The 19,025-nt window shown below is 35.1% G+C and overlaps 1 protein-coding gene across 1 annotated transcript in view; it reads left to right on the top strand.

Moving 5' to 3' along the window:
- LOC145291077 (uncharacterized) overlaps positions 1–19,025 on the top strand; it is a 240,441-nt gene that overhangs the window by 51,351 nt on the left and 170,065 nt on the right. Inside the window, exons 11-14 of the mRNA XM_080136591.1 lie at positions 6,264–6,320; positions 8,736–8,792; positions 10,380–10,436; positions 12,856–12,912. Coding sequence (XP_079992717.1) covers positions 6,264–6,320; positions 8,736–8,792; positions 10,380–10,436; positions 12,856–12,912 — 228 coding nt within the window. The remainder of the gene's footprint in view (positions 1–6,263; positions 6,321–8,735; positions 8,793–10,379; positions 10,437–12,855; positions 12,913–19,025) is intronic.

Genomic DNA, 19,025 nt, shown 5'->3' with positions numbered 1-19,025 from the left:
GTTTTCCGAGGCTGTTGGTGGTGGTGTGGGTGGACACGAGCTTGGTAACATTTTGATGTTCTGTTTCTTTGGCCATTTACACCCTGGTTGCAGGTTCTTCCCTGCTCAGCAAAGTAGAGGTGCGCTCTGCATATTTTAGTTTTTGTTCTGGGAAATAGGGTTTTATTCCTATCGTTATACGGACGTTTTTATTTCTTTCTGTGTGCTGCTGCTGAGTGGTGAATGTTGTTGCTGTTCCGTTCATGTTATTTAATAAGGGCATTAATTCGTCCGCTAATTTTCCAAGTTGGGATGAATTTAGTTCTTTTTGAGAGGCAATGACGGGGAAAATTGTTGCAGGTAAGGCCTGAAGAAATTTATGAAGAACAATTTCTTTGCCGACGCCTATCCATTTTGCTATAGAGAGCATCTCCTGTAAATATGCTGATGGACGGCCTGTTATTGTGTTTGTAGACATTAACTTGTCTAGCAACTCAGGCTTAGTTCTTTCATTCGCTTCAATTAAGGAGCATTTCAGTTCCTCATAGTCTTTTTCATTTAAAATATGAAGCGGTATTTTTGTTACCACCTCTGCAGGCAGAGCTGATATGACCGTATAAAATTTTGTTGTCGAATTCGTAATGATCCACAGATGGAATTGCGCTTCCAGAATGGAAAACCAGCCATTCACTGCTGTTTCCATGAATTCCGGCGGTTTTATTGTAATTTGTTGTAAGGAGGGTTCTTCCATTTTAAATTTTATTTTTTTTGTGTATGTAAAAATATATTCTAGTATTTTTCTTTTAACCGAAGAAAGGTGGAAAAATTATAGTTTGTTTTACTTACGTCGAAGGTTCTCTTTGAAAATGTTTGTGACGTGAAATAACAGTTACTTGTAATTTTCCTGAAAACTCCAAAAAGTGTTTCTTTCCTTTCAGTCCTGGGTAAAATTAGTTTGTTTCTTGAGGTTGTAATGTCCTTTTTGTCAGGTCACCATTGTAATATTTGTTTATTGGTTGTTATAGCTGACAAAGTGGATACAAATATTAGCTTGAGAGGAATATTTTATTTTCTTAGTTTTTACATACTTTTAGAATTCTGTGTCTGCTCTTTGTAGGACGCGTGTGACAACGTAGAAGCCTGGAGACTGACTGTCCAATCCTTTTTAGGTCGATCATCGGTCAAAGAGAGAGAGAGAGAGAGAGAGAGAGAGAGAGAGAGAGAGAGAGAGAGAGAGAGAGAGTGTGTGTGTGTGTGTGGGTGAGCGAGCAGCAACAGCAGAAGAGAAAAGGAAATAGATTTTTGGGTATCTTGGTTAGTTGAGTTCTTTTAGAGAAAGAGAGGATTAAAGAAACAATGTCTTTTCTTCATGGTAGTAGTATGTGGCCTGAGGTCACTTAGGTTCACTCATACAGGAGTATATAAAAGCTGGGAACCATTCCCTGCAAGGGACATAGAAAGAAAAGAGTCGTGAACATCTCTTTAAAAGTATTTCGTATTGCTGACATTCAGATTGATCATAAACTCACATGCTATTTTGGCCTGTAAAGCAGATTAACATAGCTGACTGGAGACTGAACACTCAGATGTTGAGACCCTTCACTGGGGAGGGTGACCTAATTAAATGGCTGGAAAAATTAAAGATGGTGGCAAGGTTGCAAAAAATCAAAGATGTGGTCACCCTGCTGCCACTATACTAAGAGGAGGAAGCTCTCACAATTTATTAGCAGATGCACGATGAAGATAAGGGAGACCTTGCCTCAGTGGAGCAAAGACTGAAATTGGCTTTCGCTGAGAGTCCATTTGAAGCACTCAGCAAGCTTGCAAGTTTGAGGTGGACTGGTGAGTCTGTTGGCGTCTTTGCTGCAGAGATCAGGAGACTGGCAGGATTGGCTGGTTATGTGGGGAGGAGCCTGGAGATGATGGTAAAGCTATACCTAGTGAATGACTTCCCAGAATAAATCTCTGCGAACATGCAGAGAATCACTGAGATCAATACTATGGAAGTGGATGATCTCTTGGTCGACACCAGTCCTAATCAAGAATGTCAAGGGCCTAATGCTCATCAAGTGCAGGCTCGGAGCACTCGCAGATTTAATAGCAGAATTCCAGTTGAGGGTACCTCTTGTGCTGGTCCCATTGGAAAAAAACAAGGCGGATTCAGTGACATGGGTATAGAAGGCCTGGCTGCAAGAGGGAAAGGAGCTTTTCTCGGTATTCTGTGCAAGGGAGGAAGTTAAAGACTTACATGAAATGCACCACTTTGGTCGAGAATGGACGTCATTCCTGGCAAGAGAGGTTTACCCGGAAACCACCGAGGAGGAGGTCAGGGAGGTAGTGTAACACTGTCAGGAGTGCCAATCGATAGACCCCAGACCATCCAGACACAAAACAGGAGAGTTACACATTGCCAAGGACTGGAAGCAATTGCCCATTGATGTGACCAATTATTGCCATAAACTGAATCTGTCGATGGTCGACTGTGGACCGGAGAAGTTTGCTATCTGGAGAGAGATCAGGGCAGAAGCTGCATGAGCGATCGGAGGGGTCATCGAAGAAATATTTTTTGATAGAGGGCTGGTTGAAGAACTGTTAATGGACAATGGCCCTGCTTTCCAATCAGAAGCCTTTAAAGAGGTGTGTGATAAGTGGGGAGTAAGGCAATTTTTTAGGGAAGCGTATCGGCCGAGTGGCAATGGGATAGTGGAGAGGAATCATCGCACCATCAAGGCTGCTGCAGAAAAAAAGGTGGTGTTTTGGTACAACATCTCACCGAAAACCAGACAAGATGAGACAACTGTGCCTCATAGAGCCATCTTCGCATATAAGTGGCAGCATATAAGTGGCAGCATATAAGTGGCAGCGTATCTGCATCGCTCTTTGGGAAAGAAGAAGGAAAGGATGGCTAGCTCATTTATATACCCGAAGGGCATTGTGGGAAGGTAGGGCATGATGGGAAAAGCTATTTTTTTTTCTTGTCTCTTCCTTTTTTTTTTTTGATAGGAGTATATTTTCCCTGCAAGGGACACAGAAAGAAAAGAGTCATGAAAGTTAAAAGTATTGCATATTGCTGACGTTCAGATTGTGCAGTGTGACATTGGTGTCGAGAGGCCAGGTGTGGTCAATTGGAAAAGAAGAGGGCAGAAACGTGCTGTTGTCGAGCGAGTGACTCACTCCTTCCTGAACCCTAGAACCTAATCCTGACCGTAAACTCACAATTTTCCATTAAAATCATAAAATAATCAGATCAGTAAAGTCAAGATGAATTAATTTTCTTTACTTTTGTAATTGTAATCAGTTGTTAATTCTTTAACACCCAAATTATTTTGAAAAATCTAAAAAAAATTTGCTATTTTTTCCAGTCAATAAGATGTAAGTAAAAAACTTGAACACAATTTTTACTAACAAATGTATTAATAACAATAATAATGAAAGAGGACTGTATGGTCTTACCTGTCATATGATACAATAAATAAAATAGGACCAAGCCGTTCACTTGAGCATGAGGCACACTAAGAAATGACTACGGTTTACAATATTAACTAACTATATTCCAGTTAAGTAAAAATTATTTCCGTTTTGATATTCAACATAAATAACATCTATTAGATTAGAAAATAATTAATGCAATTCACTTTTTGAGCAGAAAAACAGAAACTTACTATAAAAACAATTTATTAAGTATGAAATCTAATAAAACAATTGCGGTTCTTTTCACAGCACAAATGAACTTTACATTTAGTACAGAACATGAGGATTTTTCCTTTACATACTAGAAGCTTGTAAGTACCCCTTTTGTCGACCACTTCTGGTAGATGACCAATGCATCTGTCATCATATCCTGCTCTGGAAGAGGCTTGGCTGCATGTCCACAAAGTTTCTTATGAAAATATTCTGGATCGACACTTGAGGAAGAGGGCCACCCTCGTTTTTAATTGAATTTTTTCCGTTTAATATCAATGAAGTTGATAGTGTAATACTCACCAGAGTAGCAAGCATCCATGTATTTGTGCATTGTGTGGATGTGCGTGCGAGCGATGGGGTGACGGAGGAGGGGTGGACTTGCCGCAGGGAAGTGTTGGATGGGAAAAGAGAAAAAAAGATGGCGCCTGGTGTTTTATAAACTGTGGTCTTGCGAGATCATGAGAAGACAGAGGGCACACATGCAAATGAGATAGGGTGAAAAACTGCATAAAAAGCAAGTTTGAGTGAGAGAAAGGGACAGTGTCGTTTACAGTCATGAGGTTATTGTGTTACTATTGCGAGCGTTGGTGACGATTGAAGTTGAATTCGATACAGATAGTCTCAACTTGAATTCACTTAGAGCATTCTTTTGATACGTCTTGACGTTTATTTTGTCCTGTGAACACCTGTAGAGAAGCCAGCTGTTTATTACACACATCTATCATGTGAAACACTAAACAAAGATATTTCCTTTCTATTCTATCATTTGATCACGAATATCTACTCCACCCATGGGTTTATTATACAGGTGCACTATGTTAGGAATATCTATATCATCATAGTTTTTTTTTGATTTTTTGTTGAATCGTTTACATTTCTCATCTGGAAACAAAGTTGCATAGGATAATGCTAGGCATGCTGATCTATTATCGTACCACTTTACAGAAGTTATGGTAGCATTTTCATTTTGAATCTCAAACTCATCAAAAGATCCACAACCTGATATAGAAAGTTGTTTTTAATTGTTGCTTGGCAGTCCTTGGAGTCTTCTTTATTGTATAGAGTCACACACTCAGATCTGTCATGAGAGATGATCAATCAATTTCAGTGATGTAAAACAATTGCCACAATGCAGCTTAAAATTTTGGCTATTGGAAATGCATTCTGACAGTTGCAACACAGAATTTGAACTAGGACCAAGATCAGGCACTTCTGGATTATTCACTAGGTTAATTTTTCCTGTATAAGGAAAAAAGTTATACACAACACCAGTACTGTCTGCTAAAACAAAAAATTTGTAGCTCTATTTATGTGGCTTTTTTTAGCACATACTGTTTCATTAATGATGCTTCTTTGAAGGTGGGGGGGCTTTATTCGACCACAGATAAGAATTCTAACACTGATATTTTCTGAAATTTTTGACATAGATGATCTACAAGCATTCTTATTTTTCAGATTTTATCATTTTCGTTTATTCTTGAGTTGTCCACGAAATGCAAATAAGACTGTATGTCTTCCCATCTTTGCCATGTCATTGTTGAAGAAATTTTATCACTGAAGGAATACTATAACCCATGCATCCTAGTATCTGATATCTTCATGATAGACATTTGCATTGCAATTCTAATCCATTGTCCAAGTTCTTCGTAGTGCAACAGGAGAGGTTTGTTCACATTCTTATGAAGTGCGTATAAATTTGATTGTTCACAACTTTTATCTAGTAATTCATTTGAAGTGAAATTCTTAAAATATTCCATTGGTAACCGTTCTTTTTCATTTTCATTTTGTATTAGAAATTTCGGAATTGATGAAGTTATTTCCCTTCTAGATACTTTATTCCAATATGGGTGATTCGTAGTAGATTTTCTTTGTTTTTCTTTTACTTTTACTTCAGGTGGGTCTCCTTCATTTCTTTCCAAAACCATGGATGTAGTTTTAGATTCCTCATCGGAAATATCACTCGCAGGAAAAAGATAGTTAGGGTCTTCATATTCAGCATCTGGTTTATCTGATTGTTTATCACTGTCATAGGTCACATGTTCAGCTAAACGCTCAATTCGAGTAAGTTTATTTTTTGTTTTATAAAAAGTTCTTGTAGAGATTGACTTTGAAGCATTTGAAAAAATAACATATAAATAAAAAATTAAAATATGTGTAAACTGTAAATGTATAACTCATATAAAAACTCAGCAACACATAACAGGAGGCTTTGATGGTATAACCACGTTGAAAAATACATGTGAGTTCTTAGGTTAGTATATATAAAACATTTAATGTAGTATGTTCAGTTTATAGGTAAAGTTTTAATTAGAAAGCTATAAGTAAATATGAGTTTTATTATATATGAGAACAGCATTATAAAAGGTATTAAAAATAATAAATATAAAATTGTCATTGATAATCGATAAGATTGACAAACTAAATTCAAAATTCAATAATCTGAAGAAACCTTACTTGTGAAAATGCATCAAATCAATATCGTAGTCATTTACAGTAACAGTAAATTTGGTGTCATAGTATTAGCTTATTTTCCCATCAACAAAACAGCTGCAGATTCAAATGTAATTATTATTACTTTATATTTGATATGTTATTTGCAGGTATCTCAACTGCATCCGTTCCAACTGAAATTATAACAGGTGCTTCTACAACACGAGGTACACTATTTCAAACTTTTAAATTGCATTTTTTAAAATCATTGTTAAATTAATTATTTTCCCCACCATGTCATTATATAGGTTCAAACTCAGTGAGAATCAATGAACGATATAAAATTTTAGTAGCAGTAAAATAAGAGTCAAAAACAAAATGTTAGTAAAAGCGTTGTTATGTATAAAAGTAGTGTTATAAAAGGCATTCAAGAATAGCAAATACAAAATTGAAGGTAATAATCAATAAATTGTGAAAAGTAAAATCATTAATGTTTCATTTACAGATCTCTCAAATGTATCTGTTCTAACTGAAATCACAATCATTGCTTTTAATACACAAACTATATTATTTCAAGCCTTTGAATTGCTTTTTTCTTTTAATTATTGTTGAATTAATTTTTCCTAAGCATTAATGTAAATATCCTATGCATGGCAGTTTAACAGTTACATTATGAAGGCATGGATACGCATTTGTTTGTGCAAATGTCATATTTATTGCCCTATGCAATAATAAACAACAAGCAAGGGAGATCACTCTAAAAACTTATCACAAAGGAATATAACTCTTGTATCTCAATACAAGGGATATTAATTTATATTTCTGTGTCCAGACTACAGTTCAACAAAAAAAAAAAAAAACATTGTAAAGCATCAAAATTAAAACAATTAATCATTGCAACAAGTATCTCAATATTTCATAAGAGGCTTTTATTTTCGTTACTTGTTCTCGGACCCTGATTCATTCAGTTTGAATTTTCTTGTTCGCCACTCTTTCTTTCACTCTGGCCGCATCAACTCTTGGATGCTGGTCACTAACAAGATCAAAGATACACTTTTGCAAATAACTTTGGGCAATTTAGGTAGTCTAAATATCTCTCCTAATCATGGTTGCTATTAATATGAGGGGCGTAAAATAAGAATGCCCCTGGCCCATTTCCAGTTATCTGAACTAGCTGAAATTTTGCATGTGCAATGATTTCTATCTCTGTCGGTTATGTGGCAAATCACAGCTCTGAACTTGTAGTGGTTTCTCTTTTACAGGCGTTTGAACTGAGTCAGGTGCGAAATGGAGCCTGTTAAATGTCGAGCAGTAATCCGGGTTTTGCATTTGAAAGGATGCACACCACAGGAGACTTTTGATGAAATGAAAGAAACCTATGGTGATAATTCCCCATCATATGACCTTGTAAAACGCTTGCATTCTAAATTCAAACATGGCCGAAAGTCTGTGAAAACAGATCCCAGACGTGGTCGCTCCCCTTCTGCCATTGATGAGGCATCTGTCTGTTTAGTTAAGGCTGCCATTTTGGAAGATCGGTGCATTACTATTCGCCAGATAGCCCAGGATGTCAAGATTAGTACAGGGTCTGTAGAAACTATCATTCATGACCATTTGCATATGCATAAGATGTCAGATGGATTCCCAGGTTGCTCACACAATTCCAGAAGCAAGAATGCGTCGAGTGCTCTAGGATGAATTTGGAAATGTGCCAAGAAAATGAGTCAAAGTTTTTCAAAAGACTGATTAAAAAACCTGGGTCCATCACTATGATCCAGTAACCAAAGCCCAGTCAATGCAGTGGAAGCACTTGGGCTCATCACCTCCAAAGAAGGCAAGTGTGCTGGCCTCCGCTGGCAAGGTCATGCTCACAGTCTTCTGTGACCAGGACGGAGTAGTGATGACAGATATCCTGGCAAAGGGTACCACAATTAAAGGAGCCTATTATGCCTAACTTTTGAGGAAATTAAGGGAAGCTATCAAAATCAAGAGGAGGAGCAAGATCAACCAAGGTATCCTCCTCCTGAAGGACAATGCTCCGGTCCATAACTCGCATGTCGCCAGATCAGAAGCATGGACGTGTGGTTATGAAATCCTACCCCATCCTCCCTAATCTCCTGACCGTGTACCCTCTGACTTTCACCTCTTCCCAGCCATGAAGTTGTATTTGAAAGGAAAACGGTTTTCAAATGATGCAGCCTTGATTTCTGAAGTCACGTCGTGGTTGGAGGACCAACCTGGGGTGTTCTAAAAAACGGTCTCCAGAACTGCATCAAACGATGGGAGAAATGCATTACTCTGGGAGGTTCCTATGTAGATAAAGACTAATAACTGTACCAAGTTTCGTTGGTCTACTGCTATTGGAAGTGGGTTAGGGGTATTATTTATTGCACGCCACTCGTAGAAGTTTGATTGTAAATGCATTAAAATATATCAACCATCTCTTTCCCCAGAGCACCACGTACTCAAGATAAGAGGAGAGAGAATCAGAGATAACTTGGTCATTTACAGCCTTTGAAGTGTTTCTGTAGAATGTACATAATATTATATTTGTGGCATAATATGTTATTTTAACATCTATAACACAACTGCAGATTCAAATGTAATGGTTACCAACATTTTCATATTTGATATTCGTACAGGTATCCCAACGATCTCTGTTCCAACTGAAATCACAATAAATGCTACTACAACACAAGGTATTCTATTTTAAACTTTTGAATTACATTTTAAAAACATTGAATTCATCTTACTCTAAACATTACTCATATGATATGCATGAAGTAAAAATTAGTAACGTTTTATGAAATATTTATCTCCAGTTTTTTTTTGAATTTTTATTAAAGTAACAATATATTTACAAAGTTATATTAATGCTGTTAAAAATTGATTAAATTAATTAAAATAGCTTAGTTTTTATTATAAATTCATTTTTATTAGTTTATGAAATTGGAATTTTAATTATGCATTTATTTTAGCTTTTAATTTTTGTTTTTAATCCTGTCAATAAAACTAAAGTTAAAAGCTTATAACATTAAATTAATTAATGGTAAAATTCAATAATAAAAAAAAATGAATATTTTTGCTTTAGCTCAACTATGGAAATGGTGTAAAAACTAATGACAGAAACAATGTAACTGTCAATGTGTCGAACTAATCCTAAGGATGTGACTACTTATGCAAAGACAATGCTACATTGTCTTGAGTAGAAAAGACCAGTTAGAAAGGAGAAATCTTCCTGGCAATGATGTAGTTGCTGCTGTTACTAATCTTGTTATTAGGGTCTTAGACGAATTAACGATGTAATAAGGTCTGGTATGCCACAGAAGCTTAAGATGAGAGATGTCACTCTTTGGTTGAATGCACATGGAAAAGACTAGAGATACCAAAAATAGATGCCAGGGATAATCTGCTGATTTGGACCAATGAAGACAGCATCATATTAATTGGAAAGAGTAAATATAACATAGAATAAAATGTTCATCCACAGATAACTATGTACAGAATTACTCTAAACACACCAATCACACATTAATGTATTAATGACATGCTGGCAAATATTAGACAACGTTCTGGGATAGATGTAACTTTTACCAGACACAACGATAATGCAAACTGTGTAAGAAAAACTAGTGAACTTGATGCATCATCATATCTCAAATTCCTATTTTAGAAAACAGTGATGAACTACAGCAACCTTCAAATAAAAACTGTACAATATATACAGATAGCTGTTGGGGATATCCTATATAAGGATTCTACAATTACATGTTTCTGAAAGAAATATAATCTCTCTATAGTATATATAGAAATATAATCTATCGATAATGTGAATATTTAAAGTATGGAGATTAAATCTAGATATTATAGCAAGATGTTTGCAGAACAGGAGGCTTTGATGGTATAACCATGTTGAAAAATATATGAGAGTTCTTAGGTTAGTATATATAAAACGTTTAATGTAGTATGTTCAGTTTATAGGTAAAGTTTTAATTAGAAAGCTATAAGTAAATATGAGTTTTATTATATATGAGAACAGCATTATAAAAGGTATTAAAAATAATAAATATAAAATTGTCAGTAATAATCGATAAGATTGACAAACTAAATTCAAAATTCAATAATCTGGAGAAACCTTACTTGTGAAAATGCATCAAATCAATATCGTAGTCATTTACAGTAACAGTAAATTTGGTGTCATAGTATTAGCTTATTTTCCCATCAACAACACAGCTACAGATTCAAATGTAATTATTATTACTTTATATTTGATATGTTATTTGCAGGTATCGCAACAGCATCCGTTCCAACTGAGATTATAACAGGTGCTTCTACAACACGAGGTACACTATTTCAAACTTTTAAATTGCATATTTTAAAATCATTGTGAAATTAATTATTTTCCCCACCATGTCATTATATAGGTTCAAACTCAGTGAGAATCAATGAACGATATAAAATTTAAGTAGCAGTAAAATAAGAGACCAAAAAAAAAATGTTAGTAAAAGCGTTGTTATGTATAAAAGTAGTGTTATAAAAGGATTCAAGAATAGCAAATACAAAATTGAAGGTAATAATCAATAAGTTGTGAAAAGTAAAATCATTAATGTTTCATTTACAGATGTCTCAAATGTATCTGTTCCAACTGAAATCACAATAATTGCTTTTAATACACAAACTATATTATTTCAAGCCTTTGAATTGCTTTTTTCTTTTAATTATTGTTGAATTAATTTTTCCTAAGCATTAATGTAAATATCCTATGCATGGCAGTTTAACAGTTACATTATGAAGGCATGGATACGCATTTGTTTGTGCAAATGTCATATTTATTGCCCTATGCAATAACAAACAACAAGCAAGGGAGATCACTCTAAAAACTTATCACAAAGGAATATAACTTTTGTATCTCAATATAAGGGATATTACTTAATATTTCTGTGTCCAGACTACAGTTCAACAACCAAAAAAAAAAACATTGTAAAGCATCAAAATTAAAACAATTAATCATTGCAACAAGTATCTCAATATTTCATAAGAGGCTTTCATTTTCGTGACTTGTTCTCGGACCCTGATTCATTCAGTTTGAATTTTCTTGTTCGCCACTCTTTCTTTCACTCTGGCCGCATCAACTCTTTGATGCTGGTCACTAACAAGATCAAAGATACACTTTTGCAAATAACTTTGGGCAATTTAGGTAGTCTAAATATCTCTCCTAATCATGGTTGCTATTAATACGAGGGGCGTAAAATAAGAATGCCCCTGGCCCACTTCCAGTTGTCTGATCTTGCTGAAATTTTGTATGTGCAATGATTTATATCTCTACTGGTTATGTGGCAAATCACAGCTCTGAAGTGATTGTGGTTTCTCTTTTACAGGCGTTTGAACTGAGTCAGGTATGAAATGGAGCCTGTTAAATGTCGAGCAGTGATCCGGGTTTTGTATTTAAAAGGATGCACACCACAGGAGACTTTTGATGAAATGAAAGAAACTTATGGTGATAATACCCCATCATATGATCGTGGAAAACGCTGGCATTGTGAATTCAAACATGGCCGGAAGTCTGTGGAAACAGCTCCCAGACGTGGTCGCTCCCCTTCTGCCATTGATGAGGCATTTGTCTGTCCTGTTGAGAATGCCATTTTGGAAGATCAGCGCATTACTATTCGGCAAATAGCCGAAGATGTCAAGATTAGTACAGGGTCTGTAGAAACTATCATTCATGACCATTTGCATATGCATAAAGTGTCTGCCAGATTGATTCCCGGGTTGCTCACACCATTCCAGAAGCAAAAACGCGTTGAGGATGAATTTGGAGATGTGCCAAGAAGATGAGTCAAAGTTTTTCAAAAGACTGATTACACAGGATGAAACCTGGGTCTATCAGTATGATCCAGAGACCAAAGCCCAGTCAATGCAGTGGAAGCACTTGGGCTCACCACCTCCAAAGAAGGCAAGTGTGCAGGCCTCCGCTGGCAAGGTCATGCTCACAGTCTTCTGGGGCCAGGACAGAGTAGTGATGCCAGATTTCCTGGCAAAGGGTACTACAATTACAGGAGCCTATTATGCTTCACTTTTGAAGAAATTAAGGTAAACTATCAAAATAACGAGGAGGGGCAAGATCAGCCAAGGTGTCCTTCTCCTGCAGGACAATGCTCCGGTTTGCAACTCGCATGTCGCCAGCTCAGAAGCATGGGCATGTGGTTATATAATCCTACCCCATCCTCCCTAATCTCCTGACCGTGTACCCTCTGACTTTCACCTCTTCCCAGCCATGAAGTTTTATTTGAAAGGAAAGCGTTTCCCAGATGATGCAGCCTTGATTTCTGAAGTCACGTTGTGGTTGGAGGACCAACCTGTGGTGTTCTACAAAAACGGTCTCCAGAACTGCATCAAACGATGGGAGAAATGCATAACTCTGGGAGGTTTTTATGTAGATAAAGACTAATAACTGTACCAAGTTTCGTTGGTCTACTGCTATTGGAAGTGGGTTAGCGGTATTATTTATTGCACGCCACTCGTAGAAGTTTGATTGTAAATGCATTAAAATATATCAACCATCTCTTTCCCCAGAGCACCACGTACTCAAGATAAGAGGAGAGAGAATCAGAGATAACTTGGTCATTTACAGCCTTTGAAGTGTTTCTGTAGAATGTACATAATATTATATTTGTGGCATAATATGTTATTTTAAATTCTATAACACAACTGTAGATTCAAATGTAATGGTTACCAACATTTTCATATTTGATATTCGTACAGGTATCCCAACGATCTCTGTTCCAACTGAAATCACAATAAGTACTACTACAACAAAAGGTATTCTATTTTAAACTTTTGAATTACATTTTAAAAACATTGAATTCATCTTACTCTAAACATTACTCATATGATATGCATGAAGTAAAAATTAGTAACGTTTTATGAAATATTTATCTACAGTTTTTTTTGGAATTTTTATTAAAGTAACAATATATTTACAAAGTTATATTAATGCTGTTAAAAATTGCTTAAAATAATTAAAAGAGCTTAGTTTTTATTATAAATTAATTTTTATTAGTTTATGAAATTGGAATTTTAATTATGCATTTATTTTAGCTTTTAATTTTTGTTTTTAATCCTGTCAATAAAACTAAAGTTAAAAGCTTATAACATTAAATTAATTAATGGTAAAATTCGATAATAAAAAAAAAAATGAATATTTTTGCTTTAGCTCAACCATGGAAATGGTGTAAAAATTAATGACAGAAACAATGTAACTGTCAATGTGTCGAACTAATCCTAAGGATGTGACTACTTATGCAAAGACAATGCTACATTGTCTTGAATAGAAAAGACCAGTTAGAAAGGAGAAATCTTCCTGGCAATGATGTAGTTGCTGCTGTTACTAATCTTGTTATTGGGGTCTTAGACGAATTAACGATGCAAAAAGGTCTGGTATGCCACAGAAGCTTAAGATGAGAGATGTCACTCTTTGGTTGAATGCACATGGAAAAGACTACAGATACCAAAAATAGATGCCAGGGATAATCTGCTGATTTGGACCAAATAAGACAACATCATATTAATTGGAAAGAGTAAATATAACATAGAATAAAATGTTCATCCACAGATAACTATGTACAGAATTAATTGAGACACGCCAATCACACATTAATGTATTAATGACATGCTGACAAATATTAGACAACGTTTTGGGATAGATGTAACTATTCACCAAACACAACCGTAATGCAAACCATGTAAGAAAAACTAGTAAACTTGATGCATCATCATATCTCAAATTCCTATCTAGAAAACAGTGATGAACTACTGCAACCTTCAAATAAAAACTGTATAATATATACAGATAGCTGTTGGGGATATCCTATATAAGGATTCTACAATTACGTTTTTCTGAAAGAAATATAATCTCTCTATAGTATATATAGAAATATAATCTATCGATAATGTGAATATTTAAAGCATGAAGATTAAATCTAGATATTATAGCAAGATGTTTGCAGAACAGGAGGCTTTGATGGTATAACCATGTTGAAAAATATATGAGAGTTCTTAGGTTAGTATATATAAAACGTTTAATGTAGTATGTTCAGTTTATAGGTAAAGTTTTAATTAGAAAGCTATAAGTAAATATGAGTTTTATTATATATGAGAACAGCATTATAAAAGGTATTAAAAATAATAAATATAAAATTGTCAGTAATAATCGATAAGATTGACAAACTAAATTCAAAATTCAATAATCTGGAGAAACCTTACTTGTGAAAATGCATCATAGGTTCAAAATCAGTGAGAATAAATGAACGATATGAAATTTAAGTAGCAGTAAAATAAGAGACCAAAACAAAATGTTAGTAAAAGCGTTGTTATGTATAAAAGTAGTGTTATAAAAGGCATTCAAGAATAGTAAATACAAAATTGAAGGTAATAATCAATAAGTTGTGAAAAGTAAAATCAATAATGTTTCATTTACAGATGTCTCAAATGTATCTGTTCTAACTGAAATCACAATAATTGCTTTTAATACACAAACTATATTATTTCAAGGCTTTGAATTACTTTTTTCTTTTAATTATTGTTGAATTAATTTTTCTTAAGCATTAATGTAAATATCCTATGCATGGCAGTTTAACAGTTACATTATGAAGGCATGGATAAGCATTTGTTTTTGCAAATGTCATATTTGTTATCCTATGCAATAACCAACAACAAGCAAGGGAGATTACTCTAAAAACTTAACTGATTGTGGTTTGTCTTTTACAGTCGTTTGAACTGAGTCAGGTATGAAATGTGGCCTGTTAAATATCGAGCAATGATCCGGTTTTTGTATTTTAAAGGATGCACACCACAGGAGACTTTTGATGAAATGAAAGAAACTTATGATGATAACACCCCATCATATGACCTTGTAAAACGCTGGCATTGTGAATTCAAACATGGCCGGAAGTCTGTGGAAACAGCTCCCAGACGTGGTCGCTCCCCTTCTGCCATTGATGAGGCATTTGTCTGTCAAGTTGAGAATGCCATTTTGGAAGATCGGCGCAGTACTATTCGGCAAATAGCCGAAGATGTCAAGATTAGTACAGGGTCTGTGGAAACTATCATTCATGACCATTTGCATATGCATAAAGTGTCTGCCAGATTGATTCCCAGGTTGCTCACACAATTCCAGAAGCAAGAACGCATCCAGTGCTCGAGGATGAATTTGGAGATGTGCCAAGAAGATGAGTCAAAGTTTTTCAAAAGACTGATGGCACAGGCTGAAACCTAGGTTCATCACTATGATCCAGAGACCGAAGCCCAGTCAATGCAGTTGAAGCACTTGGACTCACCACCTCCAAAGAAGACAAGTGTTCCGCTGGCAAGGTCATGCTCACAGTCTTCTGGGACCAAGACAGAGTAGTCATGACAGATATCCTGGCAAAGGGTACTACAATTACAGGAGCCTATTATGCTTCACTTGTGACGAAATTAAGGGAAGCTATCAAAATCAAGAGGGGGAGCAAGTTCAGCAAAGGTATCCTACTTCTGCAGGACAATGCACTGGTCCACAACTCGCATGTCGCCAGATCAGAAGCATGGACGTGTGGTTATGAAATCCTACCCCATCCTCTCTCATCTCCTGACCGTGTACCCTCTGACTTTCACCTCTTTCCAGCTATGAAGTTGTATTTGAAAGGAAAGTGTTTTGCAGATGATGCAGCCTTGATTTCTGAAGTCACGTCGTGGTTGGAGGACCAACCTGGGGTGTTCTACAAAAACGGTCTCCAGAGCTGCATCAAACGATGGGAGAAATGCATAACTCTGGGAGGTTTTTATGTAGAGAAAGACTAATAACTGTACCAAGTTTCGTTGGTCTACTCCTATGGGAAGTGGGTCAGAGGGCATTACTTATTGCACGCCCCTCGTATACCAGTATTATTTGCTTCAAGTGTCTCCACCTGCCATATCATAACCAAGGCCATTACCAGTTCAAGATGCATTGCTTCACGGCTGCATGTTTAAGAATCTATTTTTGACTAATGGAAATTTTATCTATAACAACATTCAATAAGACGAGCCATCATTATCTTTTTGTCATTCACAAATGTTTCAGTTATCACTCATCTTGTTGATATATATTTTTGTCTCAGGTCAGGTACACATTCATATTCTACATGAATTTCCATATATTTTCATTCTCTGATCTTTGCATCAATGACATCTTGTTCTTGTAAGCAAAACTACACGTTCCTGATAATTTACTCCTTTTGTTACTAGAGGAAGTTATCTCCATTAATCAACATAATCTTGATTTCTCCAAAGTGATTTTTCATTCTCTGCTATTATTAAATCATTGATTTATTTCACCCACAGATTATTTTGTGTGAGCAATTCTAACAGTGTATGTAAAAAGTAACATATGTAGATTTTCCGAATTACTGCCACATACATTATCATGCATAGAAATAATTTTCTTAAAATTAAATAGTGGATGCTTTTTTTACAAATCGAACAATTGAAAAAAATGTACAAATTGAAGTGATGAAGGTCAAATATTTTAATAATTAATAGCACCAATAATAAGAGTCTGTAAATTTTCTTTAAAATTTCCTAGTGATCTTTAACGTCATTTTGCATTGATATGATATTTTTTAATTGAAAGCCATTTTTAATTTCATGAGCATTTCCGAGGGGTAGTATTGTGGGGTACAAATCACCCCTATTTCAGAACTAAGTGGAATAAACCAGTCCTATGAATACCACTGTTTTCAGAGACTAAATGGAGACATTCATACCATGTTTAACCGCATGCTACGACCACGTTCCTCTCACACCACGTTAGTGGCTCCTGTACTCTTTATGATAAATACACATTATATTTTATACACTTTACACTATTTGTGGTTTATTTCATTTGTAACCCCTAGCATGGGTCTACAACAACTGGCTGACGAGGATGATTCAAGAACTTCCTGGATCAATCTACAATAGTTGCTAAAAATAACTGAATGGCGAACATTCGGGCAACGAATTCACTCTAAAAATAAAACAGCCATTAGAAGACAGCATTTGACGACCAAAAGGATTCAAGAAAAAAAGAACACATGCGGATATTTGAAATAATTTTTTCCTACACTCGGGGGAAATTCGAAACTTCAAAAGTATTTATTTTTTAAAAGTTTGGTGAAGAACGGGGAAAACTATTTGTCTATGTTGGGGAAAAAACAACATTCGAGCGTAAAAATCCACAAATACAGGATAAAGAACACTTTGAAAAAAGGACAACAATTCTTGCCGAAAAAAAAGGATTTTACAAAGACGTCGTCAAAAAGGCTTATGTTGCTGTTAAAAAAGCTACTAAAACCACGAGCTGAAACAGAACTCATACAATAGATTGCATGGAGAATTATTATTACTGAATTAATGAGAAGTAAAAAAAGAAAAACTGTCGTTCTAAAAATCATGTCTTCATAATACATCTTATGGTTAAAAGGCATTAGGGTTGGAAAAAGGAAAAACAAACTCCTGCAAAGTAAATGATATATTTTATTTTATTGGCTAAAGTGAGTATTTGCACAAATTAAAAAAGACGTCGAATTTTAATCTGATTAAAATAAACTTTCCACTGGTTAATGGGACTGCACGTCAAAGAAGGAAAAAAAAATGATTTCACTAAGCACAACAAATAAAGTGTTAACAAGAAAAGGACATTCTTTTTCCCACAGAGATCAAAAAGAATTGCCAATATTAAATAAATTCTATAAACTCTCTTTCACAGATAAGTAACTTTTTTTCTTTTTAAAGCAAAAAGAGGAAAAAATGTGTAGGATCAACAAGGAATTGAACCCAGTACCTACACGTTACAAAAATTGAAAAATGACAAACGAAATCTACTGCTTTCTGTATGAATGCAAACGCCGAATTATGTTCTCAGAAAAATTGCCACACAAGGAAATAAATGTATGAAAGAAATATTAGTTAAATAACCAGGTACAAATTTTGTAAAAGTTTTTTTTTTCTATAGAGTTGGTACTACAGGAAAAGCAAATCAATGAATTGGGTTGTTTTGTCATATTAAGTAATTCCAACCGTCCAAAAAAAATGGAAATGGTGAAATTCCAACAGTCAACAATTAGAACTTGAAAACAGGTTCAGAGAAGAACAATTGGCAATACAGAAACAAAACAAAGAGAAACAATTGGCAATACAGAAACAAAACGAAAAGAAACAATTGGCAATATAGAAACAAAATGAAGACACACAGTTAAATTTAATAAAACATCTCGAAGAAAAACGAGGAAGAGAAAAGAAACAAATGAACGAACAAATATTAGAAAAGCAGTTAGATTTAATGAAATTCTTCGAGGAAAAACAGGAAAGAGATATGAAAGAAATGAATGAACAAATATTGGAATTGAAAAAATTACATTTAGAGCCACAAAACCAGTCAAATAAAAAAATGGATTTGATAATGCAAGCTTTAATAAATAAGGACAGCAGAGAAGAAACCAGCACAGCTTTTTCCCAAAATGCGATCTGGTCAGCATTTCATACATTTCACTATGCTCCTGAAGAAGACCTAACGTTTGAGGCATATTTCAGAAGATTTGAAGACCTTTTTAAGATTGATTGCAGTGCATAGACTGATCAAAAGAAGATTCATTTATTGCTATGGAAGTTAGGTACATCCAAACATAATACATTTGTGGACTACATTGTACCAAGAAAAACCAACGAATTATCATTTGACAAGACAGTCAAACTATTAATGGAGTTATACTGTCCAAAAAGAAGCCTTTTTCATAAAAGATGGAAATTCATGAATCTTACACGTAAGGAGAGTCAGGACTATACGATATTTGCGTCTATAGTTAATAAGCATTATGACGATTTCAAATTGTCGTCATTAACGGCGGACAATTTCAAATGCTTAATATGCAGGTTTG

The sequence above is a fragment of the Euprymna scolopes genome, chromosome 12, assembly GCF_053919585.1.
Source record: "Euprymna scolopes isolate OS-2025 chromosome 12, ASM5391958v1, whole genome shotgun sequence".
Lineage (NCBI taxonomy): Eukaryota > Metazoa > Mollusca > Cephalopoda > Sepiida > Sepiolidae > Euprymna > Euprymna scolopes.
The sequence above is the reverse complement of the archived record's forward strand: the minus strand, read 5'-3'. Positions and strand labels throughout refer to the sequence as shown.